Source organism: Chelonia mydas, chromosome 1 (assembly GCF_015237465.2).
Source record: "Chelonia mydas isolate rCheMyd1 chromosome 1, rCheMyd1.pri.v2, whole genome shotgun sequence".
Lineage (NCBI taxonomy): Eukaryota > Metazoa > Chordata > Testudines > Cheloniidae > Chelonia > Chelonia mydas.
The window spans coordinates 341,940,061-341,961,133 of NC_057849.1; the positions used below are offsets into that span (position 1 = coordinate 341,940,061).

The 21,073-nt window shown below is 46.3% G+C and overlaps 1 protein-coding gene and 1 pseudogene across 1 annotated transcript; one reads left to right on the forward strand and one right to left on the reverse strand.

Moving 5' to 3' along the window:
• Positions 1–2,811: 2,811 nt before the first annotated feature.
• On the forward strand, positions 2,812–12,200 carry TSGA13 (testis specific 13). The gene is made up of 5 exons (XM_007055960.4): positions 2,812–2,977; positions 3,603–3,809; positions 5,258–5,367; positions 8,722–8,834; positions 12,004–12,200. Exons 1-5 carry the CDS (start codon positions 2,924–2,926, stop codon positions 12,198–12,200), a joined length of 681 nt encoding a protein of 226 aa, XP_007056022.2. The 5' UTR covers positions 2,812–2,923.
• A 1,426-nt stretch (positions 12,201–13,626) lies between these two features.
• LOC102937941 lies at positions 13,627–14,459 on the reverse strand (annotated as a pseudogene).
• Positions 14,460–21,073: the final 6,614 nt, after the last annotated feature.

Here is a 21,073-nt window from a genome sequence, read left to right on the forward strand (position 1 = left end):
GTAAAACATCGCAACTCTTTAAAAGTGCACAACAGTTGTGATATATATTTTGTAACTAATTATTTTATTTGGATTTACTCTGTTGGCCTTTTTGCAAAAGCATACACCTTGAAGCTGGTGTCCTGGCCAAAATTTCAACTTGGGTAGTTACCATTAGCCTTCAGATATTCCTACTGCATTCTTCTATACTTACTGTCCTAAACTGCTGTGTGCAGTTAAACGGCTACCACCTTACACCACAGAGGCGGCCATACCTCCATGGTGAGAGAAATGATTGTGACATATACAGTTTGTGTAGTGCTTTGAAATCCTTTGAGTTGAAAGATGCTATATAAATGTAAGATGATAGCGTAATAGGCAGCAGTAGATGAAATGCAAAGAAACAAAGATTCATTTCCATATAAATATGGTTTGTAAAATATGATGGGGAAAATATTAACTTTAGACAGAAGGTTTGATCACACTTTATATTAAGTTTCCATTTCTAAATAGGTTTCAGAGTAACAGCCGTGTTAATCTGTATTCGCAAAAAGAAAAGGAGGACTTGTGGCACCTTAGAGACTAACCAATTTATTTGAGCATGAGCTTTCGTGAGCTACAGCTCACTTCATTGGATGCATACTGTGGAAATTGCAGAAGACATTATATACACAGACACCATGAAACAATACCTCCTCCCACCCCACTCTCCTGCTGGTAATAGCTTATCTAAAGTGATCATCAAGTTGGGCCATTTCCAGCACAAATCCAGGTTTTCTCACCCTCCGCCCCCCCACAGACAAACTCACTCTCTTGCTGGTAATAGCCCATCCAAAGTGACCACTGTCTTCACAATGTGTATGATAATCAAGGTGGGCCATTTCCTGCAGAAATCCAGGTTCTCTCACCCCCTCACCCCCCTCCAAAAACCACACACACAAACTCACTCTCCTGCTGGTAATAGCCTATCCAAAGTGACCACTCTCCTTACAACCTGCATGAAAATCAAAGTGGGCCATTTCCAGCACAAATCCAGGTTCTCACTCCCCCACCCCATACACACACAAACTTCACTCTCCTGCTGGTAATAGCTCATCCGAAGTGACCACTCCCCCTACAATGTGCATGATAATCAAGGTGGGCCATTTCCAGCACAAATCCAGGTTTTCTCACCCCCCCCCACACACACACAAACTCACTCTCCTGCTGGCAATAGCTCATCCAAACTGACCACTCTCCCCACACTGTGCATGACAATCAAGGTGGGTCACTTCCAGCATAAATCCCAGCAGGAGAGTGAGTTTGTGTGTGTGGTTTTTGGAGGGGGGTGAGAGAACCTGGATTTCTGCAGGAAATGGCCCACCTTGATTATCATACACATTGTGAAGACAGTGGTCACTTTGGATGGGTTATTACCAGCAAGAGAGTGAGTTTGTCTGTGGGGGGGCGGAGGGTGAGAAAACCTGGATTTGTGCTGGAAATGGCCCAACTTGATGATCACTTTAGATAAGCTATTACCAGCAGGAGAGTGGGGTGGGAGGAGGTATTGTTTCATGGTGTCTGTGTATATAATGTCTTCTGCAATTTCCACAGTATGCATCCGATGAAGTGAGCTGTAGCTCACGAAAGCTCATGCTCAAATAAATTGGTTAGTCTCTAAGGTGCCACAAGTCCTCCATTTCTAAATAGTATGTAAAGGGTTAATAAATGATTAATGCATATTTTAAAGTTTTGTACCAACATGAGCAGTGTGTGGGTGTGCATTAGATGGCTTTATACATATCAGTCAAAGGTGTTATAGAAGATATCTCCAAAAGAGGTAGGGAAGAGTTTAGAAGAGTGAAATAATTTAAATACCTAGGATCAACGGTTGCTGACAATGATGCCTTCCTTAGAGATGCCCGGCCTTGTACTAAAGCTGCTTGGTGAAAATGACTAGAGCTGATTCCAGTTCTGTGAGACAAAAATATGCCAATAAAGTTAAAAAGATAGAACGTATAAAACTGTAATTCGACCCATCTTAATATATGGAACAGAGACTCGGCCAGCCACAAAAGCAATCAATATGTTCTCCTCAGTTGAAGTGGTCAAATGGTTGGCCACTCCATGATAGAAAACAAAATGAGGTTTGTAAGAGGCCTAATGCAGGTTGCTCCAACTGAAGGCAAGTTGAGGGAAGATAGGCTATGTTGGTATGGTCACATCCAGCAGAAACCCAAGAGCTGTATCGGTTGGATGGCTTTTGCAACGTTTGTGGATAGAAGACTACCAAGGGGGAGACCAATGACTTAGTAGACGGACCAGATATAAATCAACCTCAGAGAGACCAATCTGGATGACAGTCTGGCATACAATCATAAATTTTGTAAGAAGGCTATAAAAGTCGCCAACTCCAGATAGGGAAGTAGAAAGAAGAAGAAGGAGTCAAAAGGTGTAAGCTGTGATTATAAGCAATCTATTGACCTGTTGGTCCGTATCAATTTATAGCAATTGATTAATCATTTATTTAAACATCTAATTATTTATGACCCATGTATAACCTATTTATTAATGGAACCATAATATAAAGGGTAAACAAAGGTTTTCTTAAACAGAAGAAAAATGTGTTGACCATTGGCAGTAATTTAGGTGGACGTATTTACATTGCTAGCCTGGTCTGCTGAACATGTAGCCACAGAGGCTAGCATAGCCTACTGGTGAGTGTGTGTTACAGATCTCCCACTGTGCCTGATCCACAGAGGATATAAATCATTGCAACTAGCAGCTATAAAATATGGACTATAGCTCAAGCTGTAGTTGCTCATGTTTTCTGTATTGGAGTCCCTGGTAAAATCCACTATCTGTTGGCTAAGACAGTGGCTATCATACTAGCACTGCTGGGAAAAGGGCTTTTGGGATCCAGATAATAAATATTATTTAATTTCATAGTTTGATTTAGAAGAACATGAGCAAGTTTTTTCTACAAAATGAGGAGCAGTATTGTTACCATCCCAAACTGGTAAGTAAACCACTTTGTAACCAACACTACTTTCTACTGGAGCATTAAAATTCAAGCACTACAAGCCTACTGCTGTGAGTCCTATTCCCCCTGGGCAAGCGTTGACATCATGAATATCATCATCACTGTTGGTACTAAGTGACCTCTTTGTTGGCATTTTTAGCATAGGTCCTGAGGGCTTATTTCATTGCTACTTCAGAGGTGTTCCTTCAGCTGTAAGACAGGGTTTGGGCAATGGAGGTAGCTCACACTGCCGCTGCCCATGATATTCCTCTTCTGTGGATATTTGTCTAACCTGCTCTTAAAAATCTCCAATTAGGGAATTCTACACCTCCCTCAGCAATTTGTTCCAATGCTTAACTGTAGTTCTGAGGTTCAAACCCTGCTGATCCCACCCCTGATGTGGATGTTATTATGGGTCATTACACACCCATAAGGAGGCAGTTAGTGGCTTCTTATGTGTGATGTTTGTATGTATTGCTATGGGTTCATTCTGACCAGCAGAGGGAAGTGGGGAGCAATTTTTTCTGAAATGCCGTTTTCAGTGAGTTCAATAGCAATTATATCCTGGAATAAAATGGAGGTGGCACTTCTAACCCAGACATCCCACTTTACCCCTGTACAGGCAAAGTACTTTGTGCCGCTGACCGATGCTAAATTTCAAGACTATCTCAATGGCCGCAAGAGATACACCAAACTTATGTGCAGATCTTCAGAGTTCAATCAAGACAAGACAACACTGATCGTGACTAATAATCCCCTTCTTGACCTGAATTCCAGTCAAAGAAAGGACACCCCCATGAAGTTTTTCTGCAAAGAGCACTTAAGAAGGGTAAAACATTTCACTGCTAATTTTTAAACTGGGAAAGGACATGGCCCTTGTAATGCTGAGATTTACAGAGGTCCAGGGTTGCACCTTTTGAGTTATGAGGAAGTGATAATATCCAATGATTAGAGCAGAGGATGAGTAGTCAGGGCTCTTGGGATCTAGTCTTACTAATACCACTAATTCCCGATGTGACTTTGGGCAAGTCACTTAATCTAACGTGCCTCATTTTCTCCATCTGTAAAATAGAGATAATATTGATACGTAGCTAACCATATCTAGATACTTATATGGCTCCCATCACCACAGTATCTCAGTGCTTCCCAAAAGATAAGAAGTGGTATGACAACAATATCCCCCATAACTCTTTCCCTTCTCCACCTCTAGGAGTAAAAATGTATACTGTGTGTGTATTTGCAAACACTCAGGTTCCAAGCATTTTTTCTCTCCCACCGTATCTATGCTTGTTTTTATTTGCCGTTCATGAATATTGGCATGACCAGGTTTTTGTTCATGTACAAGTCCTGCCTATTTGTTTGCATACAGTCTTCCAATCAGTGAGCAGAAACACCACCATGTGATGTAGGTGAGCAGTCAAATACCACAATAGCAAATAGTCTAAGTGACCAGTTTGTGAACAAGACACAGGTTCAAATCTTTGCATGAACTGGTCATGGAGAGCAAATGAGTAAAACTGGTCGTTTGTTTGGAGAGCATTGAGGCCCAGATCCTCAAAAGATACTTAGGTGCCTAACTCCTTTTGATTTCAATAGGCATTAAATGCCTAAATACCTTTGAGGACTGGGCCTGAGATCCTTGTGTGAAAGGCACAGCAAAGGTGCCAGAAATTATTAATTGAGCATGTGGTGTTAGACTGCAATGTGGACAAGGAGTTGGAAGGAAATATCCTCAGTTTTGTCACGAGGATCACAATATTTGATGTTTTTCTTAATGCCCCAGATCCTCAATTTGTACAATTACATGATAATCTCAACTTTCATATTTCAAAGCATAAGTTTCAAGTCCTCATAGATGCAAATTAAAACCTTAGAAACATGCAGCAAGTGTATCCCATAGGCTCGGAAACCAGAAGTCAGATTAAAGAGAATTCGACATTTATTTATTTTTAAATCTCATGATTTCAAGTCAATCTCATGATTTTTCGCAGCCTGACTCATTATTTTTGAGGTTGTCGTTAGCAATACACTATCTTTGTCTTTATAACAATTCAGCCTCTTTTGCTCTCCACCAGTGCTCTCCATTCACTGTATTTGCTTTTACTTCCTCTGAGAGATTCCTGCTTACCCAAGCCTTCTCTTCCCTGGGTCATGACTTTCTTAAGTTCTCCTTGTTGACTGCAAAGTATTTGCCTTTCCTCTTACGGGCCAATTTTTATGACTCCCCTTGCAACCTACATGTAGGCAGATCTGATTTCTTTTCCATTTCTCCCAAAGGGGATCGATGCCAGGAGTCAGCTTCATTTACCCCCGCTGAAGACACAGCAGCTGACTGAAGCAGGCACACATTTTGATGAGGGAAAGGTTGGGAAATCACTCCAGTTCAGGTGAAGTCAGTGCCCCATTTCTTTGCTCGCTGGTCCTTGTCAGTCCAGTGACATGGTGTCACATGTTGGGGTGCAATCCAGACTAGTGAAAGGTTGTCTCTCCACCAGCCCTGTTCCCCTATCTGCTTTAAAATGCTCTGCTGCTGTAGCTCACTAGTCTGGATGCTCCCCACCAGAATACAAGCATGCACTAAGTGTCTGAGACAAGCAGCCACGGTTCATTAATTCGGATCCCATCAGCCTGCTTATTACACTATAGCCACACGCTGGTCTCTGCTTACTACTAGCCAAGTGAATCAGTGGCGTAGCCAGGTGGAAAAAACAGGGGGAGCGGAGATTAAAAAAGGCGCCACCCCCTGGTACTCACCCAGAGGCGCTCCGGGTCTTCAGCAGCACTTTGGCGTCGGGTCCTTCACTCGCTCTGGTCTTTGGCACTGAAGGACAGCCCCCCCCCGCCACCGCAATGCTGCTGAAGACCAGAGAGAGTACTGCCGAAGTACTGCTGAAGACCCGGAGCACCGCCGGGTGAGTACCAGGGGATGGGGCCTTTTTAAATCTCCGCTCCCCCTGACCCACCACCGAAGACCCGAAGCGCCGCCGAGTGAGTAAAAATTTAAAAGGCACCAAAGAATTAAAAAGGCACCAGTTCTGCTCAGTGGGGGAGCAGCCGCTGCCCTGCTCCCCCCCAGCTACGCTACTGAAGTGAACCCTACACCCACCCACCTCCAGTCCTGAATTTCCCCAAATCCATCTACCCTGAAGTGTCCACACCTCTCCTCAACCACTAAGAGAAATAATACCGTTTGTTTGCTCCTTTAAGGAGACCATACCCAGCAGCTTGCCACATTAACTGGAGTTAACAATCACTTCAATTCAAACACAGTACTGGGTTGTGGGGGGTTAGATTAAAATAAATTTATTAATGACAGGACATAGGTTGAATGATGCCAAATAAAAGAACTAAAAGTGAAAACCTGCATCTAATAATCTAAAACAATCTAGCAAGGTACGGTCTTTGTTTAAAATGGTTTTGCTCATCACTTACTCTTGGTCCACCGTGGCTGACTATCCTTCAGTCAGGACCTTCCACAGAAGTACGAGGTGCCAATTTCCCTTGTCGTCTTAAGTGAAAGAAAACGTAGAGGTTCACTGCCCCTCTCTTTATAGTCCAGTAAACCTTTGAAAAGCATCTCCTAAAGTTCATGAGACCCTGTTTCAAGAACTAGGAAGGCTTCCTCGGGGTGCAGTCTCCATCCCCCAGTGATAGCTAAATCATTACATCCTCCCCTTGTTAGCTTCATGGCTTTGTTTACCTTTTATGTAAATGTGCCTTCAGTGTGTCTGCCTGATGCCCAGGCTGGTTAGCCAAGCAAATACACAATTCTTTATGATCTAGACATACTGAGTCCCAAACCACCTCATGAGCTTTAATGGTTCTATTTACTGCCTATGTAAATTGTAATTCCATTGTTACTGGTCACATGGCTTCATTTGTATTCAAGACCTGGACAGTCCTGTTTCTACTGTCTTCAAATACAGACTTTAAAACACAAAATCAGAGGACATCCATAACTCCATATGTAACATAGTCACACATATCGCACAATGATATTATTGACCAGTGTGGTGTTAGTTTTCAGATGATACCTCACAAGGCACAGGTTGTACCAATATCATTGCAGTAGTGTGTAGGGTGTGAATACAGAGGTGCTTAGGGTCAAACACGGATCTTCTTAGACTGAACAGTTACTTTATCTTCTTTGTTCCAGTGACTCATAGGTTGGAGGCGAGCCTGGCACAAGTAGCAAGACTATGAGCTGCCATGGGGGAGGGAGAAAAAGTGTTTTGAAGATGAAATCTGTGTATTAAATTTAATCACCAGTAAAAAATTATTTGCATGACTCAAGGTGGCCAAAGAGAACAATTCTGCACATTCTGCTTTGGCCCTGTTTTGTATGGTTTGTCATTATATCCAAGCTCTGCATTTTTATATCAGAGGGGCCTATAGGGTAACATCCAGTCCTTCACACCCTGGGCTAGTGTAGTATTGTTTTCTACAGCACAATTTCTGGTTCTTACAATTTCTGTAGCGCAAGGCCCTCCCCCAGATGGGCTGTCAACACGGATTCCAGTAGGGACCTTCAGCACCACAGGCACTTGAGCTAAAGGAATAACTCCATTCATAGGTGCCAACTCCGTGGTGCTCCAGGGCTGGAGCACCCACAGGGAAAAATTAGTGGGTGCTCTGCACCCACCGGCAACCAAGCTTCCCCCACCCCATGCCCCACCTCCTCCCTGAGTGCGTGCGTCCCAGCTTCTCCGCCTATCTCTCAGCGCTTCCTGCCTTGCCGCTGCTGGGAGGTGTTTGGCGGCATGCTGGGAGGGAGGGGGAGAAGCAGGGATGTGGCACGCTCAGGGGAGGAGGCGGGGAAGAGGTGGGGCCAGGGTGGGGATTTGGGGAAGGAGTCGGAATAGGGGCATGGAGGGGGTGGAGTTGGGGTGGGGACTTTGGGGAAGGGGTTGGAATGGGGGCAGGGCAAGGGCGGGAGTGGGCGAGGCAGGGGTGGAGGGGGGGTCGAGCACCCACCGGCTGGAGCAGAAGTTGGTGCCTATGATTCCATTGGCTGGCAGCAGTAGTAGGCTGCTACCCCTTAATGCATTAAAGGAATTTTGCTTTGGGTTATGCTTCATCTTAGAGCAGCAGTCCCCAAAATTTGAGGATCGGGCCCCCTTTTACTCCTGTCCACGCCCCTCCCCGGAGCTGGCATTGGGGCCGCGGCTCAGGGGGAGGACACAGGCAGGGGTAATGGGGCCGAGGCTGGGGCTGCAGCTGGAGGTGGGTCTGGGGCCGGGAGTGGGACTGAGGCTGAAGGCAGGGATGTGAGCAGAGCCACAGCTGGGCTGTGGTGGGTGCCAGAAGCCAGGCATGTGGCCAGGTGCAGCTCGTCTCCTGGTCCTGCCCCCAGTCTGCACCCCAGGCTGGGAATGGAGCTGCAGCCAAGGCTGCGGGCTGTTGCTGGGCCGGGAGTGGAGCCACATTGACACTGGGGATGGGCCAGGTGCAGGGCCAGCAGCTGGTGGAGCAGCTGGTGGCGGGATGGGAGCAGAGCTGGGGGCAGGGAAGGGCTGGGTGGCGCTCCCTCCCCGCCTCAGTGAGGGCTGGCCCAGGCCCTGCCATGCCCCCCTCGAAGGTTTCTCCCCACCCCCTTAGGGGGCCACGCCCCACACTCAGTGGACCTCTGTCTTAAAGCAATATCATTTACTGAGCCATGCAGTGTTTGGGCTTGCTACAGAGATCGTCAAGCATAAATTGGTGCAGCCCTTCTGAGTAAGTTTTTCCATTCCAAACCGCAGGTTTTCCACAGACAATGATTTCAAGACTGAAGGACAGTTTTCCAAAAGCTATGCTGAGAGGCGATTGCTAAAGCTGTACCCCCATCTCAACTTTCAAGCTTTCCCCAGACTAGGTAAGAAGTTACCACACGTGCCCCCACCCAGAATTGCTACTTGGCTTGTATTGAGCTTACTCACACAGACTGAGCATGCTCAGTAGCATCTGCTGAAGCCACTGTCCTCCCTCCCCTCCCCCTATTTGTAGGTACGGGTCATGTCTCGGTGGGAGGAGAGGGAAGTATGATAGATGCCCCCACCACCCAACCTTCCTCTGTTAAAAAGAAGGAAGAGATTACTGAATCATTACAGTAGGGTGATGCACTTGGCTTCCTCAGAAACACAACCAGAGCTGAGTAGCTGTGTACAGGATTTGCTCTTGGTGTTTACATTTTTCACAGGAGAAATTTATGGAGCTGATGTATCTAAGAGCTGCTCTTGTTCTGGGTTTGTCCACAGTCCAGAAAGTAAACTACCATGAGAAGAGCAGCCCTTCTGCTATCTCAGCCCTCTAAATAGTTCCTCAGATATTTAAAAAGCCAATACAAAATGTCAGCACCAGTCCCATTGCCTGTGCATATGCCAGCCCACCAGTAAGCATGTTATACAGGCTCACTTTTCCCCTTCCATTCCTTAAATGTACAGTGTTTGATAAGCTGCATCTCTTCAGCCATGCAAGTAGTCGTCCAGTATATTATGTATAGCAGTAATGTCAATTTATTTGCAACATCAAGCTGATATGGCTGATTCCTCCTGAAGATACCACTTCCCTCCCAGATCAGTTTCCACTCCTCCAACCTTCAAATGGTACTGCTCCCCAGAGGTTTTCCTTCCTTACCTATATCAAATTACTGTCCAAGTCAGCGGATGGGGAAGTTTTGGGCCTTGTGGCCTCCCTTGGCAAGTAAGTAGGCCCCTTGTCTCCATCTCACACCCGCCCTCCTCTGATTCTCCCCTCCTCAAATCCCAAACCGCTTATCTCAAAGCTCCCACTAGGTACCATTTGATCTCCCCAAGCTCAGATCCCAACCTAAGTTCCTCAGAAGCACAAACCCATGCACCTAATAACCAGAACTCTTACCAAGAAAGGCCCCAAGGCCTACAACTTCCCCATCAACTGAAATACTGTCTAGGTGAAACATCAGCAGGGCTGTCTTCCTGACAATCCTCCTTCTGAAGACAGCTGACCAGCAGGAATCCCTCTGCTGACCAGGGGGTCCTCTAGGAATATAAGCTTAATGGGTTTCCCCTCTCCCATGCCGTGGTGGCAAGTTTTCAGAGGTCAGCAAATCAGTAGGATTCTCCTCTGTGTAGCAGTTGGTGTTTGGAGACTCACTAACAGGGTCCCATGCACTAGAGCAGTGTTTCCTCAACAACTGGTTTTTCGACCAGTGCTGGTCCCTGAGATCTCCCTGACGCAGTTTAGGGGGGCAACAAGCCAGTCCCTGGTATCAAAAAGGTTGAGAAACACTGCCCTAGAGCACTTTGTGCCCTATTCCATCAGAGGATGAGGGAACAGTGGGCAGTTCTTTGGGATTCTGCCCCAGCCTGAGAGGAGAGGGCAGTCACTAAAGGACTGAGTCACTCAAAGGGAGGAGATAGAGGGGCGTGATGATTTGAGGGTTCTGTCTGTACAACTTAGGACTTCTGGATGATATGAAGTTGTTACTAAGAAAATTGCTGTATCACGGAATACCTCTAGGTGAATGTGGAAACCACCTAGCAGGGCTGGCAGGGAAGTGTCATGTCTTTGTCAGACCAGGGACAATGGTGGAACTCAATGACTGCCTTGTCAGGGTGCAGCACTGTGGGACAATGGGCTAGCTGGGGGTTTGGACAGTGGAAATAATAAAGAGCAGAATGAAGAGACACAGGTGCAGAGCAGTTTATAAAAAGAGTCTTGGGGGAGAAGACTCCTGGAGAGATACATAGGAAGTTCTGGGCAGGAAGAAGGAAGGTGCTGGAGTGGCCAAGGTCAGAGGTAGTGAGCTATGGGGAGAAGAAATGTATCTCAGAACCAAGACGTGCTGGAGCTGAAGGACGCTGGGTGGTCCCCCGACAGCTCAGACTCCCATCCCAAAGAATGCTCTGTAGTGGTGAGGAAACTGAGGCAGGGCAGGGTTTATTATTTTTGTATAGATCTCTGTATTTCTCATTGATTAAAGAGCAATAGGGTTTTAGAACCCCCTGCAAAGCAGCTGTTTGTGTTAAGCATTAAACCTATCCCATGCCTCCTTGAAGTAACCCAGAGTGCTCACATCTTCGACTGGAGGTTTTTAAGAGGGGGCCAGAAAGCAGATCTGCGCCCTGAGAGGGTCCCCAGAGCTCTGAGGCCCTGGCAGTGCCTGGGCCCCATTTAGACTCTATGGGCTTAAAACACCTGGGGATTCGACAACTAGATCCCCTCTCAGCAGTCTGGTTAGTGATCAAGAGGGAGTGCTCTACTGGAGCTGTGACAAGGAGCTGCACCCAGTGCCATGCTGCCAGGATCAACCCCTTCAGAGCCTTCTCAGGGGAAGAACTGCTACAAGAGGCCACAGCATGATGTGCCAAGATCCTAAACAGAGAGGAAGGATGATCCAACTCTCAGACTAGTGCCCAGGCCACTGGGAGACCCGAGTTCAGGTCCCTAGCAAATTACTTAGTTGCTCTGTGCCTCAATTCCCCATAGGTTGTGAGGATAAATACACTGAAGACTGAGAGGCACTCATACTTTTTTAATGGGGGTCATATAAGTACCTAAGATAGAAGGAATAGTAGAAAAGAGACTTGAACACTCACTGGCAGCATGGGAACGTGGCCAAAAAGAGTTGTATGCTACTTCGATGCTAGCTCTGTGTGTTACCTAGCCTTGCCAAGTTCAACTCACCCACTCTGAATTTGTTTCTTTGAACCAAGGAAAGAACACCTTTGTTCCCACCGCCTTCCCCAGACAGCACAGTAGAAGGTGGGAAGTAGAGTTTGAACTTGGGCTGGTAAATGCTGATTAGAATTTTGCGAGGCTCGTATAAATGTATGTTCCCAAACATTATTGGTTGGTATATTTAAGCAACTCCGGTTAGTCTGTGTACAGCAAGCTCTTGACTCCTGTTGTAACCTACTCCCTCTGAGGTTTATTTGAGGGGAGGAGGAGAGGGATTAAAAAGGTATTTACCTTTGAATAATTTGGAGAAGAGAGGAGCCACTCTGTATATCAGCCTTTCTTGTGCTCTGTCTCCCTCTGAAACACCCTGTGCTTTGTTGTAGATACAGAGGATGTGCAATCCCTTCCAAGAAAGGATAGCAAGCCCACAAGAGAAACAAGCTGCCAGTGGGAACCATTAACTCTTTCCTCCCTTTTTGAGGCAAAGCCCACTGTCAATGCACCAGGGAAAAACAGCTTCCGGTGTGGGAAAGTCTCGCAGTGGGTAGTAAGCAGTTCTTTTGTAGATAGTTCCAAATAAAGCTTTCCATTGAGTCACTGCTATTTGGATGAATGCAGCCATCAGACCACTAAACGTTCTGGAGCCCAAAAAGCTCAGCTGGCCCCTGCAAAGACACTTTTAACAGAGGTTGCATGATTTGGGGTTTACTGTGGAGAATGAGGCTGCAGTGAACATTTGGGGGACCAAGAACAAGGGTCGTTACAAAATATTAGTTGTTGGGCTATGAACATTGCCTTAGAAGGGGGCACGGTCAGCTCCATCTTTAGCGTTATGGCAGCAGTCAGCCATTAGGATTACACTGAATTCTTTAGCCAAGTGAACTCCCGTGCCTGGCAGAGCTCCCAATAGCATCTCATTCTTTATAAGAAAGAGCACCTACCCCCAGAGCACTTGTTCTGGTTCCAGTTTCATAAAATAGCTCTAGTTCTCCAAGGCTTTGCTTGTGGATAGGGAGAAGTACATCAAAAAGTAGCAACACGGGGAGTTAACACATTTCCCCCTCATTTACAGAAGAAGAGATCTTAACGTAAGTACTTACATGGGGAACAAAAGTTTGAGTAGGGGGCAATCTAGCAGCCAAAGATAGAAAATCCAATGCATGTTTGATGTTGAAGCTAGTTAAATTCAGCCTAGGAAGACAATTTTTTTTTAAAAAATAACCCTGATTGTTTAACCATTGAAACAATTTTCATGGGGGTGTTTTGGATTCTCCATTGGTGGAAACTTAAATCAAGACTGGCAGTTTTTCTAAATTATATGGTCTAGATCAATGGGAATTAGTTCAAGAACATCCTTTGGCATGTGTTATACAGGAAGTTAGACTAGATCACAATGATCCCTTCTGGCCTTGGAATCTATGAATGGGAGAGTTTGAATACCCCTCACTTCTCCCCCCTGCCCTCCCACCCCCAAAACACAGTATGGAAATACTACATTTGATTCAAGAATTTTGAAAGCATTACATCTTTTCCAATGGCAAATTGCAAGAAGATACAAGGCTTAAAATGCTTTACAGACCGCATGCTTAACTTTAGTCATAACACAGGGAAGGCCTGCTGTAGATTAGAGGTTTGACAAGATGTTAGTGTCTTAACTGACTCCACCAAGAGCATGCTGTTGGGAAGGTGGGATGGGATGTTGGGTTAAAGAGTGAACAACAAGAGGCCAAACAGTGAACTCCTCAGGAGAAGTAAGCTGTGTTAAACAGACACTGTTAGTATGTCATTCTCCTGTGTATGCAGTGTAGCTGTAGCTGTGTCGGAACCAGGATATTAGAGAGACAAGGTGGGTGAGGTCATATCTTTTATTGGCCCAACATCTGTTGGTTAGAGAGACAAGCTCTCGAGTCACACAGAGCTCTTCTTCGGATCTGAGAAAGATACTCAGAGCATCTGTCCCATCTTGCATTTAGCTGTGATGCTTGGAGTATCTTTCCCAAACCTGAAAGAAGAGCTGAACTTTAGCCAGGTCTCCCACAGCTACATCACTGGTAGTTGATAACAACCTTAAACTCATTTGGGCACCAGTCCACAAACTAGTTGGACCTCCTGGTTTTGATGGTTGCTATATAGCTGCATTCGCATCCTTGGGCACCACATCCCCCTGCTACAGCAGGCAGAAAGCCGTGTATTTGCTTTGGCGAGGGTCACATTTCACCATCTGGTTGGAGAACTCAAAGCAAGCGTTGGTGATTTCAGGCACCAAGAGCTGCTCATTCTAAGCTTTTTCTGCCAAAACTATGGGCACATAGGTAGTGATGGAGAAGTGCATCCAGGGATAAGGTACCAAGTTAATTTGGAATTCAGCAAGATCCACATTCAAAGGACCATCAAACCTCAGGGAAGCAGTGATGGACGACACTATCTGGGCTATTAGCCTGTTCAAGTTAGGGTAGGAGGGACACTCGATTTTGAGGTTATGGTTGAAGATGTTGTAAATGGCCCCATGAAAGAACAGTCGGAATGCTCCAGCATGATATGGTAGGTTAGAATGGAATTGTAAGTTCTCCCACTGCAGTGGAGACCTGTAGGCAGGATACACCAAGAACTCCATATTGGATTTCTTACCAAAGTCTACTGAGAATTGTTCCATCAGGAGGAATGTGAATCCAGAGCTGGTGCCACCTTCAAAGCTGTGGAAGACTAGGAACCTTTGAATGCCCCTAGGTTTCCACGTGGCTTTATCCAAAGTACTGGCAAGAGAGAAGCCCTCTTTTTGGGCAGCAGCGAAAGGTCTTAGTCTGTCATTTAAGGCCTCTTCAATTCCTTTCTCATCCATAGTCACTAGATGCATAGGAAATGCCTAGAAGCATTTACTGCTTTCAAAGCACAGGCCTTGCAAGTGACAGTTCATGGGAGAATGCTCCTGGGTCTATGCCCTTTAGATAGAAGATTTATTGGGATTGTAAAATTCACTTTTTAGTTTTAAGATGTATTCATGAATGTCACCCCCATTCACGCCAGCGTTTTCAATCAGCATAAATTAAACGTCAACCTCGAGTCAGCGATTGTTAGTTAATAACCGATATGGTGCCAACATGCAGCTATGTATAATCATTTGCAGGACTGGGGTCACAGTTAAGAGGAAGTCTTTAAGAATGCAGACTAGGAAAAGAAAAGGTATATCACCACGTTAGCTAACACCTCATAAAATCCTAGTGTTAACAACACAGTAGCATCTTAACACATAGCAAGTCAACATAAACATTAACTTGTTGGCCGGTCAAATGCCAAGTGTTGGCCGGCCACTAGTGTTAACCTGAACCTGATAATACATGTTAGAACTAAAATTGTTTTGTCCACACGAGGTTTCCACCACAAGCTAATCATCAATCCATGTGATAGTCAACATGTGGTAAAATACCACACTTTTTCCCTAGTGAAGACAAAGCCCCAAATTAGTCAGACATCAAGTAGGTCTTCTTATTAGTACACCATGCCAGTACCTCCCTTGGTTGCACCAAATCCACAAAGTTATTTAGGCTTCTGTAGCGCGGCTGATACACCCCCATCACCCTGTGGGGGAGGAGGAAAGGTGCATCATAGCCTCACAGTCGAGTTGAAAGGGCTGCCCCGCATCTCGGGCAGCACAGCTTTGTGGCCTTAGTCCTTAATATGACCCTTGTTCTCAGGGCAGTGCAACCTAATGGCTAGAGTCAGTACTATAGCCCTCACTCTCGGGGCAGTGCAACCTAGCAGCCAGAATCCGTAATACTGGTGAGTGGGGCCACTACCCTGGGGTGGATGGTGGCCAGGATAGGGGGACTCAGGCCCACCCTCTCCACTGGGTCCCAACCCAGGGACCTATCGGTGGCAGGGTTGCCCGCCACCAGCTTGGTGGGGCTCCAACCAAAACACACTGAGCCTTGGTCTGGTTCTGTAACCATTTCCCCACAATACTTCCCTGGGTTACTTCCTACCCAAGTCTCTGGAGTTCTCCATCTCTGGGATTCTCCAGCCTCTCCCCTCTCCGGGACGTCCCGTGCCACGCGTCGGGGTCCGTCTCCGACAGGCTAGCTTCGGCATCTTGGAGTGCAGGCGATCCTCCCTCAGGCACTAGCAACACACCTCCTTCCTCACAGGCAGTCAGCCCAGACTGAGCTGCTCTGAAGGCTTTTATATCCTGCTTCCAGCTGGAGCCAGGGGGGTTCGGGGGGGGGGAGGCCTCCCAGGCTAAGAGAGAAGGGTTAACCCCTGCTGTACCAGTGTGGGGCTGATACACCCCATCACAGCTTCTAACTGCCATAGAAAACAATCTTAGTGGATTTGGACCCGAGTAACTAGCATGCTTAATGCCAAGAGATTATTTAATGATGCATTAGTAATTTGACAGGGATGATTTGCACAATTGGAATGGTTTATAACTTATTTAGGGAGGATCAAGTGGGCAAAAAGGAAGGAGAGTGGCACTCTATGTCAAAAATGGCATCACCTGTTTCTGAGTCAGCGATAATCCAGAAGAGAATGATCTGGAATGCTTATGGATCAATGTCCTAACAGATAAAGCACAAGATGGGGTATTAGTTATTGTCTATTACCGACCACCAGATCACTCCAGAGAACAAGACTGACCGCCTCCTTAAGCACTTATTTATAATGTGTAGGGGAAATAAACTGTGTGATCTTGGGGGACTTCAATTTGAGTGACATACGCTGGAGGTCTCATGCTGCCAGTGCTAAAACAGACTTCAAATTTCTAAACATTATATATGACCATTTCCTAACTCAAAAAGTATTGCAGCCAAGATGGGGAAATTCTATATTAGACCTTGTCCTAACAGATAAAGAGGAACTGATCACAGAACTAAAAGTTAATAATTTAGGTAAAAGTGATCATGACTGACCACATTGATCATGTGCAAGCAGAATAAAGTCCAGACCAGCAATACATATACTTGGTTCTTTAATAGGAATAATTTCACAAAGCTGAAAACAATTATGAGCCAAATCAGCTAGGAGGAAGAATTTAATCAGAAAAATGTGAATGATAATTGAGACTAATTTAAGAACACCTTACTAGATGCCCCAAAAGCCACAGTCCTACAGTTGAAGAAGTCTCTTCTGTTTAAAAAAAAAATCCTGATTTAGAGAGGAAGTGAAGGCAGCAGTAAAATATTATATATATAACAAATGGAAGAAAGGGGAATTTGATAGTACTGAATATAAATGAGAAGGTAAGAATTGAAGCAAATTGATAAGAGGAGCCAAGGGATACAAGGAGAAATATATGGCAGCAGAGATAAGGACAATAAGAAGGAATTTTAAAATATATTAGGAACAAAATAATCCTGACAATGCTATTGGTCCATTACTAGATGGAAATGATAGAATTATTAATAATAATGTAGAAAAGGCAGAAGTGTTCAATAAATATTTCTGTTCTGAATTGGGGGAAACAGATGATACAGTCACATCATATGGTGATGATAACACTCTTTCCATTCCACTAGTATCTTTGGAGGATGTTAAAGAGAGGCTACTAAAGTTAGACATTTTTAAATCAGCAGGTCAAAAAAACTTGCATTCAAGAATTTTAAACAATCTGCTGGGGAGCTTGCTGGACCGTTAATGTTGATTTTCAATAAGGCTTGGAGTACTGGGGACGTTCCAGAAGACTGGCAGAAAGCTAATGCTGTGCCACTTTTTAACAAGGGTAAACGGGATGACCCAGGTAATTATAGACCAATTGGCCTGAAGTTGACCTCAAGCAAGATAATGGAGCAGTTGATATGGGACTTGATTAACAACGAGAGAAAAATAATGTAATTAATGCATATCAACATGAGTTTATGGAAAATAGATCCCATCAAACTAACTTGATATCTTTTTTTGATGAGGTTACAAGTTGGTTGATAAAGGTAATAGTGTTGGCAGAATATACTTAGACTTCTGTAAGGTGTTTGACTTTGTACTGCACAATATTTTGATTAAAAAACTAGAATGATATAAAATTAACATGACATTAAATGGATTTAAAACTGGCTAACTGATGGGTCTCAAAATGTAACTGTAAACGGGGAATCGTCATTGAGCAGGTGTGTTTCCAGAGGGGTCCTGCAGGGACTGGTTCTTGGCCCTACACTATTTAACATCTTTATCAATGACCTGGAAGAAAACATAAAATCCTCAGTGATGAAGTTGGCAGATGAGTGAGAGTGGCAAATAATGACGACCACAGGTTGCTGATTCAGAGCAATCTAGATCTCTTGGTGAACTGGGTGTAAGCCAGTGGTGCAAGTAGAAATCATTTCTTTCTGGTACACTGTACTCATGGGAGGGACACAAAGCGGGGGGGAGGGGCATATGACCTCCCCACATGACCCCCCCCATGTGACTCCTCCCCATCCTGCCCCCAGCCTAGGGCCCCTGCGCTCTCCCCGTCCCCTCCCCATGCTCCACATCCATCCCACATTACCTGTTGGGGGGGATCTGTCCTCCTCCCGCTGCGCCAGTGTCTTCTGCTGTACAGACCCCAGGCAGGACTCAGGAGACACAGCTGAGTGGAAGGGCTGGGGGTGGGCTGAGGGCAGGCTCCTCCTGTGTCTTTCCGGCACGCCGTATGGGTTATAAATAACTTACTGGTATGGCGTACCATACCATACCACCGTACTTGCACCACTGGTGTAAGCAAACAATATGCATTTAAATATGGCTAAATATAAATCTATACATCTTACTCCTGAGGGAATTCTGTGCCAAAAAACTAAAAATTCTACTCCAAAAAATTTAAAATTCTGTGCACAATATTTTAAAATTCTGCAAAATTCTGCAAATTTTATTTGTCAATAAATAAATGTGCAGGCTCCAGCATGGCAGTGGGGCGTACGGGCCACTGGCTGCACGGAGGTGGGAGATCACCCAGCAGCCCCCCGCCCCCTGGACATGGACTCTGTGGTGAGAATGCACCCAACCCTGACACAGCACAAGGGCTGGGCCTGCCCCCAAAATACCAGATGTGGGCAGGACCGCTCAGCCCGGCAGGATTCAAGCGTGGAGGGGCTTAGTGTGGGGGGATCCAGGTGTGGGGTGAGAGCATTCTGTGTGGATCAGTCTGGGTGTGGCTGGCTCAGTGGGGGGGGGCCTGGGTGCCGGGGGAGGGATTTGGATGCACAAGGGCTCTTTTCGGGGTCTGGGTGCAGGGGCAATGGGACTCTGCAGGGGGTTCAGGTGACAGTGGTTGGGGCTCAGCAGGGAGGGTCTGGGTGTGGGGGGATGGGGTTCAGCAGGGAGGGTCTGGGTGTGCGAGGGCTCAGTGAGGGAGTCTGCGTGCTGGGGGCTTGGGGCTTGGTGGGGTTGGGGTCCAGGTGCAGCTGGTTGGGGCTTAGTGGTTTGGGAGTCCGAGTGCAGAGGGTCCAGGTGTGTGTGAGGCTGCTCAGCCGACTGGGAGTTCGACCAGGGAGCACAGGAGGGGGTGGTTTGGGTGCAGGGGTGGGCATCTGGATGCAGAGTGGGTGGGGCTCGGCAGAACGGTCTGCCTGCAGGGAGCTCTGGATGCAGGGAGTGAGACTCAGCAGGGTGGGGGTTTGGGTGGAGGGACTCTGTGCGGGGTCTGGGTATGGGGGTCTGGATGCACAGGGGTTGGCAGACAGGGGAACAGCTCCCCATACAGTGCCCCCTCCTCTGTGGCTGAGGAGCGATGGAGGCAGAAGCAGGGATGTGTGTTTGGAGCTTCCTACAGCCAGAGGAAGTTTCTGGGGATGGGTTTGACCCTGCCCTGGGCCCGGCCCTGGCCACTCCTTACAGGGGAAGAACAAGTCCCATCCTCCTCCACCCCCAGCCCAGCCAGGACCAGCAGCTGAACCTGGCGCAGGGTAGAAGCCACCAGCGGGGACAGTGATTTACCTGTCTGCTGACTACTTTGGGCACCTGCAATGATGCACCAGAGTATCTGGGCAGGGGCACATAATTGCTCTTCCAGCTTCCCTTTGCTTCCCCATCAGAAAGTCATTTTTCTGTGGGGAAGCAAAGAAATCTGAGGGGCACATGAATTCTGTGCACAGAATTCCCTAAGGAGTAACATCTAGGAACAAAGAATGTAGACCATACTTACAGGATAGGTAGCTCTATCCTGGGAAGAAGCGACTCTGGAAGAGATTTGGGGGTCATGATGGATAATCAGCTGAACATGAACTCCCAGTATGACTCTGTGGCCAAAAGAGCTAATGCAATCCTAGAATGCATAAACAGGGGAATCTCAAGTATGAGTAGAGAAGTTATTTCACTTGTGTACTTGGCACTGGAGTGACCGCTGCTGGACTACAGTGTCCCATTCTGGCACCCACAATTTAATAAGGATGTTGATAAATTTGAAAGGGTTGAAAGAAGAGCCAAGAAAATGATTAAGGATTAGAAAATATGCCTTATAGTGATAGACTCAAGGAGCTCAATCTATTTAGCTTAACAAAGAGAACGTTAAGGCGTGGTTTAATTACAGTCTATAAGTATTTTCATGGGGAACAAATATTTAATAGTGGGCTCTGCAATCCAGCAGAGAAAGGTATACCAGGATCCAATGGTTGAAAATTGAAGCTAGACAAATTCAGACGAGAAATAAGATGTAATTTCTTAACAGTCAGGGTAATTAACCATTGGAACAACTTGCCAGCCTTCATGGTGGATTCTCTATCCTGACAATTTTTAGATGAAGACTGGATATTTTTCTAAAAGGCATGCTCTAGGAATTATTTTGGGGGAGTTCTATGGCCTGTGCTATATAGGAGATTAGACAAGATCACAGCGGTCCCTTCTGGCCTTAGAATCTAGGAGCAAATATTTGCATCATTAGGATCTCTGTCTGTACCTAAGCAGTGGGACTTGCGCCTGAATGACAGTGAAATTAATTTCTATGCAGACCTGGCTTAGGTGATGCATAATTTCAGGCCCCAATTCTACAAACACCTTTAGGGTATGTCTACATGTAAGGGGACTGTTGCCCCCTTACTAACATTCAGTGGGGGTGTTTTGGTTGGTTAGCTCCCAGTACTAAAAGGGGAAGGGTCTATGGGAAACCAGGACCCTGAGACTGATAGTCCCCAGGAACAATGGGGAGAGGCCAATGCTCCAGGTCAGCCCGAATGACATGGTGGGCAGGCTAATTAGAGAGTCAGGAGGCCAGGGAGGTCCCATCCTCCGTGTGAGCTGGATTTTCCTGGGTCAGACAGAGCAGGGCCGAGCTAAGGAGAAAGCAGGGGCCCAAGCTAAGCTGGGGAGCAGAGCTGTGCCAGATCCAGAGGGACCAAAAAAGCAGCCCAGAGAGAGCAGACCCTGTCCTGGGAGCAGAGCTGCAGCCCCAAAGCCAGAGGCACAGCCCAGACAGAGCAGACTGGCCCTGGGAGCAGAGCTGTAGCAACCAGAGCCAGAGGGGCCAGAAAGCAGCCCAGGAAGCAGGTCAGT